Here is a 20480-nt window from a genome sequence, read left to right on the forward strand (position 1 = left end):
GTCACATGTTTGTTGCATTGTTATCTTAATTTCGTTTATTATTCACTTAGCTCTAGCTATGTTGTTAACTGCAAATTTCACTATTATGTTCTGTTTTATTTAACTGCTGAGAAAGGATTAGGAAAATAAAATCATTCTCAATTTATCAAACAGTGTTTTTAGAACTTATGGTATGGAAAATGGTATATGAGTAATGTTATCCAAAATTCATGTTATACAAAAGTCACAAAATAAATAATCGCGGGAGTTACTTAGGAGTTTTATTTTGAGTAATGTTATACTTACCACATATTTTTATCATCTTTCTAATAGAGGTAGAGCTCACCAACAGATGTAAGTATCATCTCTCTAATATTTGTAGAGTTATTACAGAGGAAAATCTAAATCTTGAGGCCCAAGTTGAGTGAAATGTGGACTTTGAAGAGCCTCTTGAATTAGCTCATGATCGTCCCACGAATCCTTGTATGTTTCTGAGTCAGTCTCAGCATTTCTTATTGCCGAAAGGCAAATCTTTTTCCTCCATTCTTCCAAACGTGGGAATCCTATGTGATCCCCATATCTGTCACAATACTGCAACAACAAGCGAAACAAAAAACGTAAAGACCTTAGAATATAAGCTACAATGGTTTCACGAGTCACTTGATCAGTAAATGTGATGCATGTAAATTGTGTTGCACGAAAGTTTACCTCGAAGTTGCCGATCTCGTGGGTGTTATGCTTTGGAATGCCAGCAATCTCCTTTGAGTGGTAGAACTCCTTGATGGAATGCATCATATCATCCCTTGATGGCAATGATGTTTTGCCAGAGAGTAGTTGAGCTATCCATTTTGCTTGTGACTCAAAGAAAGGGAACCCTATGATCTAGATCAGATTTATCGATTGATAAATATCATTTTTCACAGAGATCTATTAAATTAATTACGGATTAGGATTGTTTCCGGATCATATTTATCTGGATCCTCGGGATCAACCGATCCTCACCATTCGTAGTACATCGTGTGGCCAGCATCAAGTTTATTTATTTTTTTCAAATTTGCACCAGAGAACTCTCTCTCCCGTTCCACAGTTCCACTTGTCTTTCTCCTTCTCCTCTCCTCACGTCCCACAGTTCTTTGGGATCAATCAATTCTGAAACGCTGAAACCAGATCATATCGCAGAGACGGGTTTACTAGTTCGCCATGGAAGCCATGAAAAGCACCATAAGTGATGGATTCGCCGGCGCAAAGAGAAGAGACTAGGACGAGCACTGCTCTGTCAAGACGGAAGCTGCGTCAGTCACGGAGACTCAGAGAAGAGAGAAAGAAGAGGATCAGGAGGAGCCTGGAAACAGTATCGGTTGATCCCGAGAATCCGGATAGATATATCCGGAGACGATCCGAATTCTTAAACTAGAATGAATAATTATAATTATGCTCCAAAGTGCTCTATATTTTGAATTTTTTGTTGTTAAATTTTAATAATTGTATTATCTTTAACCAAGAATCTATACCTCAAAGCATACTACAACTGGAAGACCCAAAACCCCAACAGGACTCCCTATTTTGTGAAGGTCGTAGGAAGAACGTTTATCGTTCACAGCCTTATTCTTATTTTGTAAAAAACTGTTTCCACGACATAAACCTTAACTTTTCAATCACAAAAAAAAAAACAATATTTTTCGTTGTACCTTGGCTGACCCTCCCTATACCCCAAAGCATACTATACGTTGTAAAATTAGAAATGTTCTAGTTACCTTTGTTGCAATGCCTATAAAGGATAAAGAGGGTGCAAGTGATGGAGGGAAGGTGTGCTCATACAGAGGGCCCACTCTGTTATCATCTATAGCAACTATTCCTTTGGTGTCAAGAAAGGGGAATGCGTATGAATACCTGCACACACTCCACTTGGTACAATTAATATCCACTATTTCAAAGGGAATGCAACTGGGTGTGGATCCATAATTTGAATGTGGGGACCCACACAAAATTTTCAGTCAAAATCAAAAGACTATGGTTAACCAATCACTTTCCAAAGCAAATCCATCGTTCGATAGAGCGAAGGGATGTCATGTGCTGGTATTTGAAGTCAATCATATTATATAACAGTGTATGATTGATTTATAACTTATCACTTTGTCATAATGAAATTTTCGTTGTATTGATGATATTGGATTGAAAATTTACCCAGTACAGTATATGATAGAGTCTGCAATGACCCAAGAACCGTTCACAAATAATACATTCCCATCTTCTTGAAGTGACTCTATCTGCATTTGGATGCATTTAAATGTCACATAAAAGAAATCTGTACTGAAACACAGCTTTATATATTTGCTTATAATCTAATCCTAGACACCAAACGTGATGTTTAATTATAAAAGCTAATTTATTGTACCTGGGGACGAAGGTGCAAGTTTTCGTGTTTGGAAATGACTTTGGACAAGCCCTCAGATATGTCAAGAGATTTGGCACTGAGATAGATTGCCTTGGCCACATCCACTAGTTCCATTGATATATCTTGTCCGCTTACTGAATTTCCAACCACCACCACAACCTGCAAATGAGCAAAAGGATCATTTCATCTCTTTTGTGCTAGAAACTTTCGTTGAACTATATAAACTTATGGTAGACAACTATGATTCTCCAAACGCTTATAAGCTATGAGGAAATGAGCTAACAATAAATATCAAGCTAACAATTTAGTAATTAACTATATATTGCCTTGCCTCATCATGAAATGGCTCCGGAACCCTGTAGATGTGACTATGCATTTGCTTCCTCTTCCATGCATCCATTCCTAAACATGACCAAATTGAACCCACCGCAATTAAAAAGAAAAAAAAATGGAAATAGAGAAAGAAAAAAAAAATTTGAAACCACTTATAATTATGATTAAAAATGTGATTATTATCTCCTTTATTTTTTAAAACTGTTATGTGAGAAAGTTGAAACATATAACAGTACATGATTGATCAAAAATAATGTCACGACAAAATCCTTGTTAGACATGGGCTAGCATGAAAGTAAGGAAATTAATAAAGTAGTAAATACCTTTAATGGACGGCAACCTTGGCTTAGAGTAATGGCCGGAGGCCACAACCACCGCATCAAACACCTCCTCCACGAAAATCTCGGTCTTCTTCTCCACACTCCTCACAACCCATTTCAAATCTTTGCAACCAACTGCATGATCTCCATCCAACATCCCCACATATGAAACCCTCGTATTGAACCTTATCAACTCCCTCAACCCAAACCAATCACAAAAATCCTTGAGGTACAAAAGAAGCTCCGTATGGCCAGGAAACCTCCTCATGTCCCTACCTTTCTTGACTGCAAATGGAAAGTCAGTGAACCCCGCGATCTCTCTTGGAAGCATGAGCCTCAAAGACGTGTAAAGACTGCTATGCACTTTCAGGGTAGGTGCCCTTCCTAAGGGATCCTCTCCCTCCACATTTCGGTCGTACAGCCACTGCCCTCCCACATCATGGTTTTGTTCCAGCACCACCACCCTGTGACCTTCGTTCCTCAGCTCCCTTGCAGCTACAAGTCCTGAGGGTCCAGCTCCAATCACGCATACATTTTTGGATTGGTAAATTTCAGAAGCCATGGTTGGTCTAGGGTTTAGGCTTGTGGATTTTTATTTCTCTTCTGGTTGTGGGAAATTTGGGAAAAGGATCTCCGCCGGATCGTTGTTATGAGAATTTTAATGATTCCGTGATTGTGATCGTTTATCGTACATTATACGATAAATTTTTGTTAAGTATTATTTATATTTAATTTTAAATTTTAAAATAATTTATAATCATACAATATACGATCAACGATGATAATTACAAAATTCCTAGGATCTCAGGAAAAGCATGCGGTTCCGGAAATTTGTTGTTGTGGTTGATGGGTTTATATATATATATTTAATTTTCTTCACGCAAACTGATGGAAAAAAAAAATGATAATAATGTTGTTGGGAGATGTAAGTCATTGTCTGATGGAGATGGTTTGTTAGCTCGGGGACAACACTTGATAAATTAAAATTAAAGTCAATGCCTCAAAGTTGTCTACTTTTAAATAAAAAGTCTACTTGCATGAAAATTTCCAATCTCATCCTTTTGTTATTGGACAATGACAAAGAGATTAAATTTGTAAATAAAATTTTAGAAATTAAAAAATATGTAAATTGATTATTGGTTTATTACTTAAACGTTGATAAACGTGATCGTTCTTATTGGTAACATATTATTTAGTTTGTAAATTTTATCTTCAAATTTAATCTCTCTAATATTACCCGTTGTTATTTGTGGTCATCATCATCATGTCCCAACCAAAATTATCTTGAGCCAATTAAGGACTTTGGAATACATGCGGGCTCATGAATGCAAGTTTTTAACAAATGATATTATCTGTATTAATGGGCTAATGAGTGGACTAAGCCTCATAATGAGCTAACAATAATGTGGTTCAAATTTGTCTTTGACGAAAATCGAACATAAAATCTTTCACTTACAAATAAAGACTACTAAATTGTAGTATTAAGTGACTGCAAGTTCAATTCAGTCCTTATAACATTCCATAAAAAATAAAAAAATAAAGAATGCTAGGGAGATCAATGATACTCTTTTTGATAACCTTCAACTTCACAATTTAATGACAATTTTTATGCTAATATTATAAAAAAATTATGTAAAAAACATGAGCACAGTAATACTCAACCAACCTCATTTTACAAAATTATAAACCTTTACTTTCACGTTCTTACACGTCGATTCCAGCTCCACACACGTTCTTTTGCACGTTGATTCCACCAACGTTCGAGAGGATATTTTATGAAAATCACTTTGCATTATTGATTTCAATACTGTTTGAATACCAACAAAACGAGATGAACTTTCATCCAACAGAAGTACAGAAAAGGAATTAATGGGCATTCCATCAAGGTTGGTAATGTTAGAGAAATTAAATTTACAAATTAAATGATTTGATTGTAGATAATTGGATTATTAATTAAGTATTGATTAACATTACTTATTTTTTATTAATAACATATTATTTAGTTTACAAATTTGATTTATAAATTTGACCTCTGTAAAATTATCCATATATATTTTCTCTGGTTAGGGTATCAATGTCACCATTTTTTCACATAAATTAAAGGGTGCATGTTTGGTGTAGAATTTACTTCTCAAAGTGGTCGGTATTACCTTTTGTTGCAAAGTGACCTTTTTAGTGTTGTTTTCTTTCTTTGTTTGAATGATTTTGATCCTTCTTGGGTTCTTTGTACATAATGCTTACTCGTTTGGTTTGCATGCGCCACATGAATAAACACAGTGCAGATTAATTGGTATTTTCATCAATACTGATATTCCACACATATAGTATATAAAAAGCTCATATACTGACATCTAGGGTCTAGACAAAACATGCATCGCTATCAGATCAAACAGAAGGCATGAACACTCTTTTTTACTTCTCACACATCCTTCTAATTTTCGGCCGTCAAATCGGATGAATTGAAGAAGATAAAGAAAAACATAAATTAACAAGAGGTGTATGAGAAGTAAAAAATGTGTGTGAATAACATATCCCGTATTTTAATTATCCAGGGTTGTGTACCTATCCAATTGATCTTATCACACATTAAACTACAGTAGATATCAACAGAAACATGTACAATAAACAAATTAACACCATCAAATCAAATTTTAAAAATACTAAATGTTGATATCATTCATGCATATATATATCATCCATCAGTTTTAGTCAATGTTTAAAATTTCTTCGATACGGTTGATTTTAAATTCATCTCATATCGGAAAAACTCTTTAAATTTAGGCTAAATTGACAAATATCGTCAATATTTCTGGCACATCGGTTGAATATGGGAGGAACTCTTATATTTCGTCCAAACCATATTTAACAAGCCGTAAAGTTTCATTTTAAATTTCTATCATTTTTATCGAAAACAGCCGATATCGATATTCGATATATTCCTCGATATTTCCACCAATACTGATACTTTAAACACTGGCCAGTCAAATGAAATGATTTTAATAATTATATTGTAGTAAACGTAACTCAACTATCACAATGATTCTAGTTCTCATTCTAGTCCTAGCCGGAAGAGATTGTGGTTGAAAAGGATTGTTTGATCTCTATTGGAGATATGTACTTCAAAGAGGTGTAAAGACTGCTATGCACTTTTAGGGTAGGTGACCTTCCTAAAGGATCCTCTCCCTCCACATTTGGGTCGTAGATCCACTGCCCTCCCACATCATGTTTTTGCACCACCACACTGTGACCTTCTTTCCTCGGCTCCCTTGCAGCTACAAGCCCTGAGGGTCCAGCTCCAATCACACATACATTTTTGGATTGGTAAGTTTCAGAAACCATGGTTGATTTACGTGATGAGTCCATAGTATACTATATATTTTACCCTAATCTTAGTTATAATTTATTGGTTATTTTGGTAGAATTTTGATATTTTGTTTTATATTTTTAATATAGGATATTCAAATTCCTCTAGAGCAAAACGTGATCAAACAGACGAATTTTGAAGTGATTCAAATTGGAGAACGTTCGTGTGTCTCTTAGCTTATTCATGTCAAAATTTTGGATTTTTTTACCAAGTGGTTATTTTCTGGTGATTAAATAAATGAGCAGTACGTGTTGCTGGAAAGTAACTTTTATGGGCTTAAACTACATTTTTGGAGCTCAAGATAACCTCAGATGGGTTCGTGGCCTTCAGGAGAAATGTTCATAATAGTCCAAGCTTTAAATCCAGCTATTTTGGGCCAGTTTTGGAGCTGATTTGAGTCCAAAACGTGGCTGTGCAGATTTTTAGGCGAATTTACCAAGTTAAATTAGGATTATGTTTCCTATTTTATTTCAATTTATTAGATTTCCTAGTTTTATTCTAAGACCTTTTACTAGGAGGATTTTAATTAGAGTAGTATAAATAAGGCTTTTTAGCCATTAGGGTTATAGGGAATAAAGGAGGAGAACGCACACACCACTTTGGAGGATTCAAGTTTATTATCAATGTGTTTTCTGTCCATGTTTTTAATAATATTTTATTTTATGACTGTTCGTAGCTAGTTTCGTTTGCTAAGGCGAGGCCACGAGCCTTAGCAAGAATATGTAGCTTCTTTTCAATTTGTTTCTGATATTATGCATGCAAGTTTTGAATTATTAATCACTGTACTTTAAATTATCTACTTGTCTTGATGATTGGCCACCATTAAGGTATTTAGAAAGTAATTTGATGCAATTTTGGCGGAGAGTTGTCCCCGAAATTGATTAAGGCTTCATGTGGTTAATATGTGTAACTTCTTAGGATGAACGACACGTCTTAAGGGTTATATGGTTTTTCAGAAGGTTTTCACAAAACTTAATGAGTCTTGCATGTTCACATTCGATCTGGACGCCACGGACAGATTACATGTTAGATATACGTTCTATGTTGGAGGTTCCAAGTAGGGCATACTTTAGGAAAACCTAACCTTCAAAATATGCATGTGTAATTCATAAGTAATTGAAAGAACTACATAGGATTGTTAAGGTGACGGCGGAACCCTAGTGCTCAAATACTATTTTCTTTTGTTTTCTTTACTTTCCCAATTTATTTAATTGTTTTTAATTAAATTCGTTTTTAATATTTTAGGTCATAAAATCAACCTCTTCCAAATTTTGTTTTCAAGTAATTAATTAAGATTTGGTTTTAACATAAATTTTTCATTCAATCCATATGGAAAACGACCTTACTTGAGCTGCTATATTACGACAACCTTGTACTCTTCCAAGTATTTTTAAGTATTTTTATCCCTACTTTTGCAGGTGATAAAATCTCTATCACTAGGGTTTAGGGTTGTGGATTTTGATTTTAATTTTCTGGGTGTGGGGAATTTGTTGTTGTTGAATGGGGTTTTATAGTTGAATTTTCCTCACGCAAACAGATGGAAAAACGATGATGATAAAATGTTGTTGGGAGATAGACATAGCCTGATGGAGATGGTTTGCAAGCTGGGAGACTACACGTGACAGATTAAACTCAATGCCTAAGCTTTGTCTACTTTTAACTAAAAAGTTTACTTGCATGAAAATTTTCTATCTCAACTTTTGTTATTTGTGATCCTTCATCATCATCATCATCCCAACCAGAGCCTATTAAAGGACTTTGGGATATATACAGGCTCATGCATGCAAGTTCAATTCAGTCCTTATAACTTTTCATGAAAAGAAAAGTAAAATAAATTTACGGATTTTTTATGAATGTACGTATTAGTCTCTCAACATGCGTTCTTTCTAAATCTCAAGTGAATATATTTGATTTAGATAATGTTTGAATGAAAAATGCTACGGAAACTATCTCAAAAGTGGAGTCTTCATGAATTATCTACCACCTTATATTTTTTGTACAATGTTCTATAAGATGGTCTCCTTAGCATTTCTCATGTTTGAATACATACCAACATACCACATGCTGGCCCCTTCATGCAGCATCAGCACAATAATGCTCAACATTCCTCCTTTTTTTTAAATTAGCCTTTTCACGCACGTTCTTGCTCATCGAGAGGCATTTTATGAAAATATCTTTGCATAATTGATTTCAATAATGTTCGATACCAACGTAACGAGATGACCCTTCATCCAACACAGCATTACAGACTCAATGGGCCATCAACTTATCATGGAGTTTGGATTCTCTGTTTATACATATTTTCTCTGGTTAATCATGGTAAGTGTCACCATTTTTTTCTTTTTTACAGAAATTAAAGGGTGCATGTATGTGTAATTAGCAACATGTAAAGTGTAGGGTTGGCAAGCAGAACAAAAGTAGTCTATTCACAGTCCCCACAACAGAAAGAATGCCCCATCTTGAAGCCAAGAAAACATCAACAATTATGAAACAGCGAACATGTTTATACAACAATTTCCTTTTCCAGTTTGACTTGCAACTGTGGTGATAATGAGGTGAAGTGGTCATATTCCATACACACCCCCACCCCATCCCTCTCTCCTCTCTCTCCCAAATTTCTTTTGCTTCTATATATTAACAAGGAGATCTGACCCACACACAAGAGAAGGGATCTAACTACCTTTGGCCCTTGGTGGACTCGCCACATGATATGAAGAATACCAAAGAAGCTTTTTGCCACATAAAGTGATTGTAAGGCTGGTTCGGTATGAGATACCAAACCGAAACTAGTATTCGGGATCCTAAACGAAATTTTTCAGGACAGAACTTTGAAAACGAATCCCAAAAGAAATTTTTGGGAATCCCAAAGTATTTTCGAGATTTCGGAATAAATCGGGAATCCTAAATTGAAGGAATGCCTGTTATGTACCAGAAGAAAAAAAAAAAAGAAACAAAGCAGAAGAGCAAAAAGAAGAAACAAAAACATACAACGAAGCAAGAACAAAATGTGCAGAGCTGATTAGGGCATTGTTCATGGCAATTTAATATGTTAACCCTAAACCCATCTACGAAAACAAGGTTTCTCCAAACAAACTAAACGAGAAGAGAAACAGGGCTCAATTTGTGATAGCAGAATGGCACAAGCGACACGGACAAAATGATCCTAAAAGGTCTTCGCAAACATTTCGCATACCTCAATCGGGAAAAGAGAAAAACATCTCGAGACAGAACGGAGCCATTTGCGTGTGAAAATACTTATAACCATGTGTTAAAAGGATTATTTTAGCAAATGCTTTTACATCTGTGACAACTGCAAATGCAAACCTTTTGAAGCTGAAGCAACAAAGTGGTAAGTTAAGAGCAACATCACCTGCTAATTCAAATGCGTATGACAAAAATGACGATTTGAATTTTTTTAAATGAACAGAACTATGGCTCCGTGTGGTGAAGGAAGGCTCCAGCCGCTCCACAGTGAGGGATGAGAAATCGAGAGAGAGATATCAGATCAGAGAGAAATTGGCGAGGATGACTGGATGAGAGAGCAGGCTGAGCGGTGAGGTGAGGTCGAGAGAGAGTGAGTGACTGAGTGAGGGTTTTATTTGGATTCAATGGCTGAGAGTAAATCTCAACCAAATCCGACGGCTGTTACAATTTCAAATATATATTTAAAATTAAATAATATATATTTTTTATTTCGGTTTGGTTTGGGATTACCGAACGAATGAAAATGTGATACCGATTCTCGTACCGAAATTTCGGGATTGGTTCGGAATTGGGTACTAAAATTTTCGGGATTTTCGGTTTTGGGATTTTTTTAGTTTGGTTTGAAATTTTCGGTATTTTTTTCCACCCCACAACTAACTGTTTAATCCATTAACATTATTGCTCTAAAGAAAAAAATATAGCACTAATTTAATATATATATATATATATATTATTTAGTACTTGTCATAGGGTTATTGGTTATCTCATCAACGTAATTTACCTTGCAAGTTTTCCATCTGCTCATGCAACAACATTTGTATGGCATGATTATAAATTTCTTAATTATAATAAAATGACAAAGTAGGTCAACCATTTACTTGCCGGATCTCTATTCTTTTAAAAAGATAGGAATTAGTTGTGAGACTCACACTACATCGAATTTTAACGATTCAAATCATATATTTTTTAAGTTGCACATCATAGATTATCTTTGCAAAATATTAGATAAACTGTAAATATTTGAGGCATCTAATTGAGTTCAAAGAATTAACAAACACTATGTTCTAAAAAACACTGAAGTTTCATCGAGACAATTAAATAGGCAAATTGTTAGGATTGACACAACTACATCAAACTTTAATGATCTGAACAATCTATTTTTAAGTTGCACCTCATAGATTATCCTTGCAAAATATTAGATAAATTGGAAATATTTGAAGTATCTAATTGGGTTCAAAGAAATTGACAAACATTATGTTCTTCATCGAGACAATTAAATAGGTAAATGGTTCATATTGAAATAATTTTTTACAAAAATAATCTATAAATCAAGACTTATAAAATAAACAATTCAATTTGAAATGAACCTCACAAACTAATCCCCATTTTTATATCATTCCCTTAAAAAGGGACTGCATAAGTTATTATTCATCATTTTATTAGTGTGTAATCTAAATATCCAGGTACAAAAAGAAAAATTAATTGTTTTTGTCCCCTAGCCAAACTTGACCCTGTTAAGGCCAAAAAAATGGTTTGGGATCAACTCCAAGTGACCCCCTTGATTGTCTAGTTGGTGACGCTTTGGTGCCCACCATCTTTTGACGAAATGACTAAGGGCTGGTTTGGTATTGCTGTGCTTTGAAAAAAAACTGATTCTGTTGTGCTGTGAGAATAAGCGGCTGTGAAATAAAGCAGCAGAGTGTTTGGTAAACTTTTTTGTAAAAGTGCTTTTGAAAAAAAAAAACAGTATTATAGTGTTTGGTAAACTTTTATGTAAAACAGATGTGAAAAAAAGCCGATTTTTCAAAGCTAGGTTTTGCAGCTTCTTGTTTTTGGCTTTTTTTCACCCAAAACTGTGAAAAAAAGCTGAAGCTGAATGTTTACCAAACACAAAAACAGCTCCCAGCTTTTTTTGATACCAGCTTTTTTCAAAATCACCTCAGTACCAAATCAGGTCTAAATGAATTGCCTGAAGTTGATGTTTCTGCATACTGAACGCACAAGCCTTTTAAAAGGACATAATTTTGAACCTGATCTTTAGTTCTCGTTTTCTTTTACAAATGTTTTAAAAGAAAAAAAAAAAAAAAAAAAAACAATGAACCTCCTTGTATCCACACCCAACCCCGACTACTTCCCCCCAAAAAAAGTCCAAATCACTGTCATATCATCTCCCAAATAGGACAGGAACCACCATAACCCCCCAAACCCGCCACCACATGCGGCCATTTTGCCACCGAGCCACTACTCTTTCCTCTCTCATATTTTCATCCCTAAAATTTCAAGTAACTTTTAAATTATAATCCCATATTTATGGTTTATGAAATTGAAATTGAGCTTTAAAAAAATTAAACATTTTTACCAACTCATTGATTATAAATCTTGAATCCGTCGCTGCTCATAAATATATATATATATATATATATATATATAATTCTAATCCATAGATTGCAAAGCAGTAGGTTGATAAACATATATTACAATAGATCCTAACACTTTATTTATGCACACTGTCTAGGGTATACTTCAGTGATAGATCTTTCATCAACGAATGGAGATGACTTGCTGATAGATTGATCGAATTCCAGAGTTGTCTTTGACGTGTTCCCTACTGCTCTACTTCGGAGGAAAAATGCCGGTTGTTTAGTTAATGGCAGACTGACAGAGTAGCTTAAGAATAACAAGGGTGAAATGCCAACTTAGTCCCTGAACTATTACCTCAATGAAAATTAGGTCCCTGAATTACTTTTTGGTAAAATAAGTCCCAAAAATTCATTAAGCATTGCTAATTGCATCCCTACTATTATATTCAAAGCTATTTTATCCAATTTTTCGTCAACTTAAGTCACTTGAAACACTTTGAAGTGTAATACCATCCTTTTTTCGCCTATAAGTCCTTAACATTTCATATAGGTTACAAATCTAACGTATAATTTATCCTCAAAAGTTAACTCCATACACTATTTCTTTATGAACAATTACCAATCAACCCTCCAATGTGTATCACATGCAAGTAACGTGATTTAAATTGATGCAAAATTGAAAATAGTAGCTTCGAATATAATATTAAGGATGTAATTGGCAGATTTTTATAATTCAATGACTGATATTTTTGAAGAAAAAAATAGTTCAGTGACACCCAATTTTCACTCAGATGATAATTCAGAGACTAAATTTACAGAAAAGAACACAATCTTCATTTTATACTCTATGTAAGTCTGTACTTGCTAAATAATACATGGAAAAAAATAGAATGTACAATTTAAGGAAGATGTTGGAAAATGATCGTTACGATAGTAAGTATCAAAATGTTTAATTCGGTTATTACCGATTAAAGGCCTCACTAAATCCTATCAATCACGTTATGTGAAAAATCAAGATATTGGCGAAATTCAGGATACATATTACATTTGCATCTTTGATGTTTTCAATCCTAACAATGGTCAATCATTGTTGTCAAGTTTCATGTTTTCTAACAAATAAATATAAACAGATGTATAGTCCGAGCAGTAGTAGAATTTTATGCGATTCACATCATATAAACAAACAGAAATTGCACCTAAAACTTGTATGTGCAGAACGTTCATCCTTTTAAGGACAAATGATACCATATCGGTAGATTTTGTTATTGTCTAGAGATGATTGTATATATAAGCGGATATTACAATACGTAGCAACAACAGCTCATCTATTCACACTATCTAGGGTATACTTCAGTGATAGATCCTTCATAAACGGATGGAGATGACTTACTGATAGATTGAGTGGAGTCCAGTGTTGCCTCTGACATGTTTCCCATTGCTCTGCTTTGGAGAAAAAATGCTGGTTGTTGAGGTGATGGTAGAGTAAGAGAGTAGCTACTGAGCATGAGAACTACTGATTGCATTGTCGGTCTATCAGCTGGAACTTCCTGAACACAAAGTAAGCCGATGTGGATGCATCTGATTACTTCAGTCCTCGAATAAAAGTCTCTTAGACACGGATCCAACAATTCCAAAGGTGCCCCATCTCTCCATAACTTCCAAGCCTACATAAAATTCCAAAGTTTAATTCATGATGCTATGTCAATGCAAGAGAACAGAACACTACACTTTTCATTTTAAGCTTACATGGCTCATGAGGTTCTCAGTTGCATCAGTATGAAAGAATTCACTGTTCTTCTTGCCACTGATGATTTCTAGCATTAAAACACCGAAACTATATAGATCGGACTTGACAGAAAAATGTCCGTGTCTTACATACTCGGGAGACATATAACCACTACAAGGAGCACAACCATCAGTATAGAAATTATGACAAAGCTGTAACGAGAGAACATTTCAGATTCAATTTGATAATTGCAAAACAAAAGTGGTCGTGAGAAAAGAATGAAATAGGTAACTTACAATGTTCCAACAATTCTATTTGTGTTTGCTTGAGTTTGATCAACCCCAAATATCCTAGCCATGCCAAAATCAGATATTTTTGGATGCATCTCCCCATTTAACAATATGTTGCTAGCTTTGAGATCACGATGTATAATTCTAAGTCGGGAATCTTCATGTAGGTACATGATTCCTCGAGTAATTCCTGAAATAATCTTGTAACGTCTTGACCAATCCAATTGCCCTTGTCTCTCAGGGTCTGCAAATCATCAAAATCAAGTTATCATCGACGAACTGCTATTGCAATAGGGAAAGACTATCAGATTTCTGAGTGTACAAACCAAATAGGAAACAGTCTAGGCTTTTGTTGGGCACAAATTCATAAATAAGAATCTTTTCTTGGCCTTCCAAGCAGAATCCCAATAGCCTAACCAGATTTCGGTGTTGAAGCTTGGCTACCAATACCATCTCATTCTTAAACCCTTCCGTGCCTTGGTCAGAGTTCCTTGATAGCCTCTTCACAGCTACTTCTTGACCGTTTGAAAGTATACCCTGCGAGAAAACTTCAATCAAACAACGGAATGTCCACTCATGGCATTCATGGCATTCATGGACAACTTCTGAGGCTCCAAAATTATTTGGAACTTTGTAGACCTGAAGGAGCACTCATATCATATACAGATTAACATACCTTGTAAACTTTACCGAAACCACCTTCGCCTAACTTGTGATCATCGGAGAAATTGCTCGTGGCTGCTTGGATGGCAGCAAAATCAAATTGCAAAGCCCCGACAGTAGTAATGTCATTGTCACCTGCACAACCAACCAAACCATAGAAGCATAATGTTTATAGACGAGGAATAAATGAAAGGAGAATAAACGAGAATAAACAAGAGGAGAATTGCAGAAGAATATATTTGTTTACCGCTTGGTTCGTCTGCTGCTGCTTGATTGTACTTCTTTCTTGCTCTCCTAGTTATGCAGCAGTAACCAACAACAATGAGTAGCACAGATACAGATATTGGTACAACAATGGCAACAACTGTAACAGTTGGGATTTTGCTTTTTCCTGTAAAATAAACAAAAAATATTTTCCAATGAACTAATCTCATAATACCAGAAATTACTTGACTGGGGCTTCTAAAAGTTTTAAAATGTTTGTTCGCTTTACCTTTAGGCGGAGGAGGAGGAGCCCCTGGTGCAGGCTCAGGGGCTGTGGCGTTGTAGAAGGGGTAGATTGCATACCTAACGTTACAACTCGGATGCAGAAGGCGTACCGCTAGCTTTCCGCTACAACAAATCTGCCATTCCGCTATGGCAAACGAAAAGCACCGGCGGCAAGCAGTCGCGGACAGGTCCTGTGTGCACTGTCCAAGGATGTACAGGTGAATCAGATCACTGACGTTCTCTTTTTTTGTAGCGAACTTGTCGGCGTCGTTGGCAGCCTCGGTAGCCACCTCGTTCATACTCGCCGCCACCACCTGGTTGAACCGAGTCTGGTCGGTGGCGTTATCCATGTCCCACATGTACAGGGGGTTCAACTGGGGGGCGGTGGAGAAGAATGACTCGTTGGAATAGCGTAGCATGCAGTCGTCGTACCAGATCACCACCTGTTTTTTAAAGGAGCAGCGTTGTGGGGCCTCGGCGATTGCGGTGGCGACACAGGTTTCGCAAGCGTCGGTGCCCACGACGTCGCCGCGGCAGAGGAAAAGGCCGTAGACGGCGTTGTTTGTGGTTTGGACTGTGGCGTTGTAGAAACCGGTGGAGCGGTTAGCGTTGGAGGAGAGGGCGGAGAGGAGGCGGTTGAGATTGGACTGGAAGGTGGAGTTTGGGGTGAAGGTGGCGGTGTTTGGGCAGAGTTTAGCCACGTAATCAGCTTCCGTACTGGTCGGAAAGCTGAGCAGAGTAAAAATGGTAATAATCAAAAGAAGGGTAGTAATGTTTTTCATTTTTTGATGATTGATCATAAAATCATAGGTTTTTGTATTGAGTAACAACAAAAGCAATGCAGGAGTGGTAGCTTGACTTTCAGTTTTGAGTGTTCACCAGAAGAGTTCCTCTCATTAAATAGACCTGTAAACGTACGGGCTGGGTTTACTGAGTTTGGAATGGGTTGAATCTGTTGGAAATTCAAATCAAAAAAAGGTTGCTACTAGCTATTGTTGAAAATCAATGTCAAAGTTAGGCATGGAAAGTTAGGCAATGTTAGGTATGGTTGAATAAAAATTATTAGGTGCATTTAATGTGTTTTGTGTGGTAATAAATAATCTTAGTTTAATCATTTGGTTTGCTATAAATACCCAAGTTCTCAAGCATTGTAAATCATCCCATCCAAATCCCACTTCCAATTGTGAAGAAGCTTGTAAGCTTTCTTATTCCAACAATTTGTAAACCTTTTCATATATCAAAGTCCAAGTGTTTTGCCAAAGCTTGTTGCTTCCCTCCTTTCTCTATTTCTTTCTTTGTCCAATTTTATTTGAGAGTGCAAAGTGAAAGAGGTGTGATAGAGTTTGTAAACTTATCACCCACATATTTTGGTATTGAGTTAGTAAACTGTCAAATACCAACAATTGGTATCAGAGCCAGAATACCATTCTGGCAGGTGCAGCAGTTATGGCGTCCAACTTAGTGCAACTCCAAGTTCCCACATTGAAGAAAGAAAATTATGAAAGATGGTGCATCCAATTCAAAGCATTGTTTGGATCACAGGAGCTATGGGAAGTTGTTAGTAGTGGGTATGTTGTACCCACTGCCGAGCAAGAAGCCGTATATACTGCGAATCAAAGGAACACTCTCAAGGACTTACGAAAGAAGGACCAAAAGGCACTGTATCTTCTATACCAGGGTTTGGAAGATTCAACGTTCGAGAAGGTTGCAGAAGCAACAACGAGCAAGCAAGTATGGGATACACTCAGTACAATCTACAAAGGAGTAGATCGAGTCAAGAAAGTGAGGTTACAATCACTTCGAGCAGATTTTGAAACTGCTCATATGAATGAAGGGGAGAGCATCTCCGACTATCACTCAAGGCTCATTGTGATAGTAAATCAGATGAGGAGAAATGGCGAGAGACTCGATGAAGTACGAGTTGTGGAGAAGATACTCCGGTCACTCACATCTAAGTTTGAGCATGTGGTGACTGCCATTGAGGAATCCAAGGATTTGGAGGTGATGAGCGCAGAAGAGCTACTAGGATCCCTCCTAGTTCACGAGCAACGCATTCAGAAGAATGCAAGCCCCACAACGCTAGAGCAAGCTTTGGAGTCAAAGTTGAATATTGACAAACCAAATAAAGGTCGTGGGCAGTGGAACTCACGTCGTGGGAGCTCATCCAACCGTAGCCGAGGACGAGCCCGAGGAAGAGGTCGAGGCTATGCACAAAATCAAGGTCAGTCTCAGGAGTGGAGATCTACTCGAGGAAAGGCGCATATCCAGTGTCACAACTGTAAGCAATATGGACATTATGCTAATGAATGTTCACATAAAAATGGTGAGCATGTCAACATGGCAGAATCAAGTGGAAATACTGATGAAGAACTTACAGTCTTACTAGCACACCATGATTCCAGAAGCCAACAAGATGTTTGGTATTTGGACTCTGGTGCAAGCAATCACATGTGTGGAAAGAAGGAGTTTTTTGCCGAACTCAAAGAAGGGGCCTATGGATCTGTAAGTCTTGGTGACTCCTCAAAGTTGCCAGTTGAAGGCAAAGGGAAGATCAAGATCATCCAGAAGGATGAAAGAGAAGAATACATCTCCGATACCTACTACATACCAGGTATGAAGAGCAACATTCTGAGCATTGGTCAACTGCTCCAGAAAGGGTACATTATACATATGGAGAACATGCTTCTCACTCTCAGGAATGCAAGGAGAAAGCTTATTGCACGTGTTCGAATGTCAAAGAACCGGATGTTTCCGTTGAATTTGAACACAAAGATTGGAAGCTGCAACATCGGTGTAATGGAAGATGAGTCATGGAAATGGCATCTTCGATTTGGCCATCTTAATTTCAATGGCCTAAAGTTGCTGTCAAGTGGAGGAATGGTTCGTGGTCTACCCCAGATTGAAGCCACACGCCAAGTATGTGAAGGTTGTGTGCTTGGCAAGCAAGCACGACTATCGTTCCCTGTTGGTGATACATGGAGAGCAAAGGCACCACTGCAGTTGGTGCACACAGATATATGTGGTCCATTGGATCCCATGTCTTATGGAGGTAATAGGTATTTTATTACCTTCATTGATGATTTCAGTAGAAAGACTTGGGTCTATTTTCTCAAGGAGAAGTCAGCTGCCCTAAAAATTTTCAAGGAGTTCAAGGCACTCACAGAGGCAGAAAGTAACCATAAGCTTGTGGCTGTGAGATCAGATAGAGGTGGAGAGTACACCTCCAATGCTTTCCAAGCATACTGCAAGGAGCAAGGAATTAGGCATCAACTTACTGCTGCCTATACCCCACAGCAAAATGGGATAGCCGAAAGAAAGAATCGAACCATCCTTGACATGACAAGGTCCATGCTTAAGGAGAAGAATTTGCCAAAAGAGTTATGGGCAGAAGCTGTAGCTTGTTCGATTTATTTGTTGAATCGATGTCCAACAAAGAGTGTCAAGAGGATGACACCACAAGAGGCTTGGAGTGGATACAAGCCGAATGTTACACACCTAAGAATTTTTGGGTGTGTTGCATATGCTCAAGTTCCAGAAGCCAAGAGGAAGAAACTTGATGATAGAGGTGAGAAGTGTGTGTTTGTGGGCTATAGTGAAGAGTCCAAGGCATACAAGCTCTACAACCCACTAACTGGCAAACTAGTGGTTAATAGAGATGTCATCTTCAGTGAGGAAGAGACATGGACGTGGAACAACAAAGAAGTCAGTAAAGAGAAGATCGTCTCCACTGATTTTGAAGAACCAGAAGTTGTACCACCGATTGAGCAACAGCCTGCTCAAACAATCACAACAACTCCAGTGCACAGAATTGCAAGGAGTGGTCCTACATCTAGTGAGGAAAGAAGCTCCTCAACTCCAGTGGGGTTAAGGAGTCTCACAGAGATTTATGGACAAGAAGAAGAAGAAGAAGAAACCAACCTTTTCTGCTTGTATGCAGACCACGAGCCTTTCTCATTCAATGAAGCTGGGGAAGAAGATTGTTGGAAGAAAGCCATGGAAGAAGAGATCCATGCCATCGAGAAGAATGACACTTGGGAGCTGACAAAGCTCCCACCAAATCAGAAGGCTATTGGTGTCAAGTGGGTTTACAAGATCAAACGCACTGCAGATGGGAGTGTGGATCGATACAAATCAAGGCTTGTAGCAAAGGGCTACAAACAGAAGTATGGAGTGGACTATGATGAAGTCTATGCTCCAGTTGCGAGACTTGATACGGTAAGATTGCTAATCTCTCTTGCCGCACATCATAAATGGAAAATTTATCAACTAGATGTCAAGTCAGCCTTCCTTAATGGAGTACTTGAGGAAGGAGTGTACGTGGAACAACCGGAAGGCTTCCAAGTACAAGGAGAAGAAGATAAGGTGTATCGTTTGAAGAAGGCTTTGTACGGCCTCAAGCAAGCACCACGAGCTTGGAACTCAAGGATCGACAACTACCTTCACCAAAATGGATTTCAGAAATGTCCATACGAGCATTCAGTTTACATGAAGAATGGTGAAAAAGGGGAGTTCTTAATTATTTGTCTCTATGTAGATGATTTATTGTTTACAGGAAACAATGAGGCAATGTTCCATGAGTTCAAGCAATCCATGTTCAGTGAATTCGAGATGACTGACAATGGATTAATGTCATACTTTCTTGGCATAGAAGTGAAGCAAGAAAGTGATGGTATCTACATCTCTCAACAAAGGTACATGAGAGACATATTGAAGAAGTTCAATATGGACAAGTGCAACACTGTCAATACCCCAGTCGCAACTGGATTGAAGCTGTCCAAAGGAGGAGAGGGTGAGTTTGTAAACTCAACAGTGTACAAAAGCCTCGTTGGAAGCCTAAGGTACCTTACAATCACAAGACCTGATATAGTTTATGGTGTTGGACTCGTGAGTCGATACATGGAAACACCAAGGGAGTCTCATTGGCTGGCCGCCAAGAGAATTTTGAGGTACATAAGAGGTACTCTAAACTATGGTCTATTTTATAATTTTGGTGAAGATGCAAAATTATTTGGTTATTCAGATAGTGATTGGGGAGGTGACCAAGATGAAAGGAAAAGCACAACTGGCTATGTGTTTTTTCTAGGATCAACAGCTTTCTCATGGACTTCAAAGAAGCAATCAATTGTTGCTTTGTCATCATGTGAAGCCGAGTATGTTGTTGTAGCCTCAACCGTGTGTGAGGCAATTTGGTTAAGAAATCTGTTGAAGTCAGTGTGTCATCCACAAGTGGAATCGACTGTGATTCACGTAGATAACGTGTCTGCAATCAAACTTGCAAAGAATCCTGTTCAACATGGAAGGAGCAAGCACATTGATACCAGGTTCCATTTTCTAAGGGACCATGTGAAGCAAAAGAC

At 37.3% G+C, this 20480-nt stretch overlaps 2 protein-coding genes across 2 annotated transcripts; both read right to left on the reverse strand.

Moving 5' to 3' along the window:
* Positions 1–246: 246 nt before the first annotated feature.
* Positions 247–3657, reverse strand: LOC137713792 (flavin-containing monooxygenase FMO GS-OX-like 9). Its single transcript, XM_068453146.1, has 7 exons — positions 3031–3657; positions 2706–2776; positions 2375–2533; positions 2164–2246; positions 1734–1869; positions 688–861; positions 247–570 (listed from the first exon to the last, which is right to left on the reverse strand). The coding sequence occupies exons 1-7, from the start codon at positions 3587–3589 to the stop codon at positions 367–369; spliced, it is 1386 nt and encodes a 461-aa protein (XP_068309247.1). The 5' UTR covers positions 3590–3657; the 3' UTR covers positions 247–366.
* A 9121-nt stretch (positions 3658–12778) lies between these two features.
* LOC137711976 (cysteine-rich receptor-like protein kinase 10) lies at positions 12779–15969 on the reverse strand. The gene is made up of 7 exons (XM_068451126.1): positions 15128–15969; positions 14882–15025; positions 14648–14769; positions 14298–14508; positions 13978–14215; positions 13702–13852; positions 12779–13619 (listed from the first exon to the last, which is right to left on the reverse strand). Exons 1-7 carry the CDS (start codon positions 15921–15923, stop codon positions 13290–13292), a joined length of 1992 nt encoding a protein of 663 aa, XP_068307227.1. The 5' UTR covers positions 15924–15969; the 3' UTR covers positions 12779–13289.
* Positions 15970–20480: the final 4511 nt, after the last annotated feature.

Source organism: Pyrus communis, chromosome 13 (assembly GCF_963583255.1).
Source record: "Pyrus communis chromosome 13, drPyrComm1.1, whole genome shotgun sequence".
Taxonomy (NCBI): Eukaryota; Viridiplantae; Streptophyta; class Magnoliopsida; order Rosales; family Rosaceae; genus Pyrus; species Pyrus communis.

What these genes read in the sequence shown, in the direction of transcription:
- LOC137713792 (XM_068453146.1), bottom strand. Translation starts at nt 3,589, where the DNA reads ATGGCTTCTGAAATTTACCAATCCAAAAATGTATGCGTGATTGGAGCT. An exon ending in CGGAGCCATTTCATGATGAG is followed by an intron (nt 2,534 to 2,705) that starts GCAAGGCAATAT and finishes GCTCATTTGCAG; the next exon opens with GTTGTGGTGGTGGTTGGAAA. An exon ending in ACGAGATCGGCAACTTCGAG is followed by an intron (nt 571 to 687) that starts GTAAACTTTCGT and finishes TTGTTGTTGCAG; the next exon opens with TATTGTGACAGATATGGGGA.
- LOC137711976 (XM_068451126.1), bottom strand. Translation starts at nt 15,923, where the DNA reads ATGATCAATCATCAAAAAATGAAAAACATTACTACCCTTCTTTTGATT. An exon ending in TCCTCCTCCTCCGCCTAAAG is followed by an intron (nt 15,026 to 15,127) that starts GTAAAGCGAACA and finishes TTTATTTTACAG; the next exon opens with GAAAAAGCAAAATCCCAACT. An exon ending in CTGAGAACCTCATGAGCCAT is followed by an intron (nt 13,620 to 13,701) that starts GTAAGCTTAAAA and finishes AATTTTATGTAG; the next exon opens with GCTTGGAAGTTATGGAGAGA.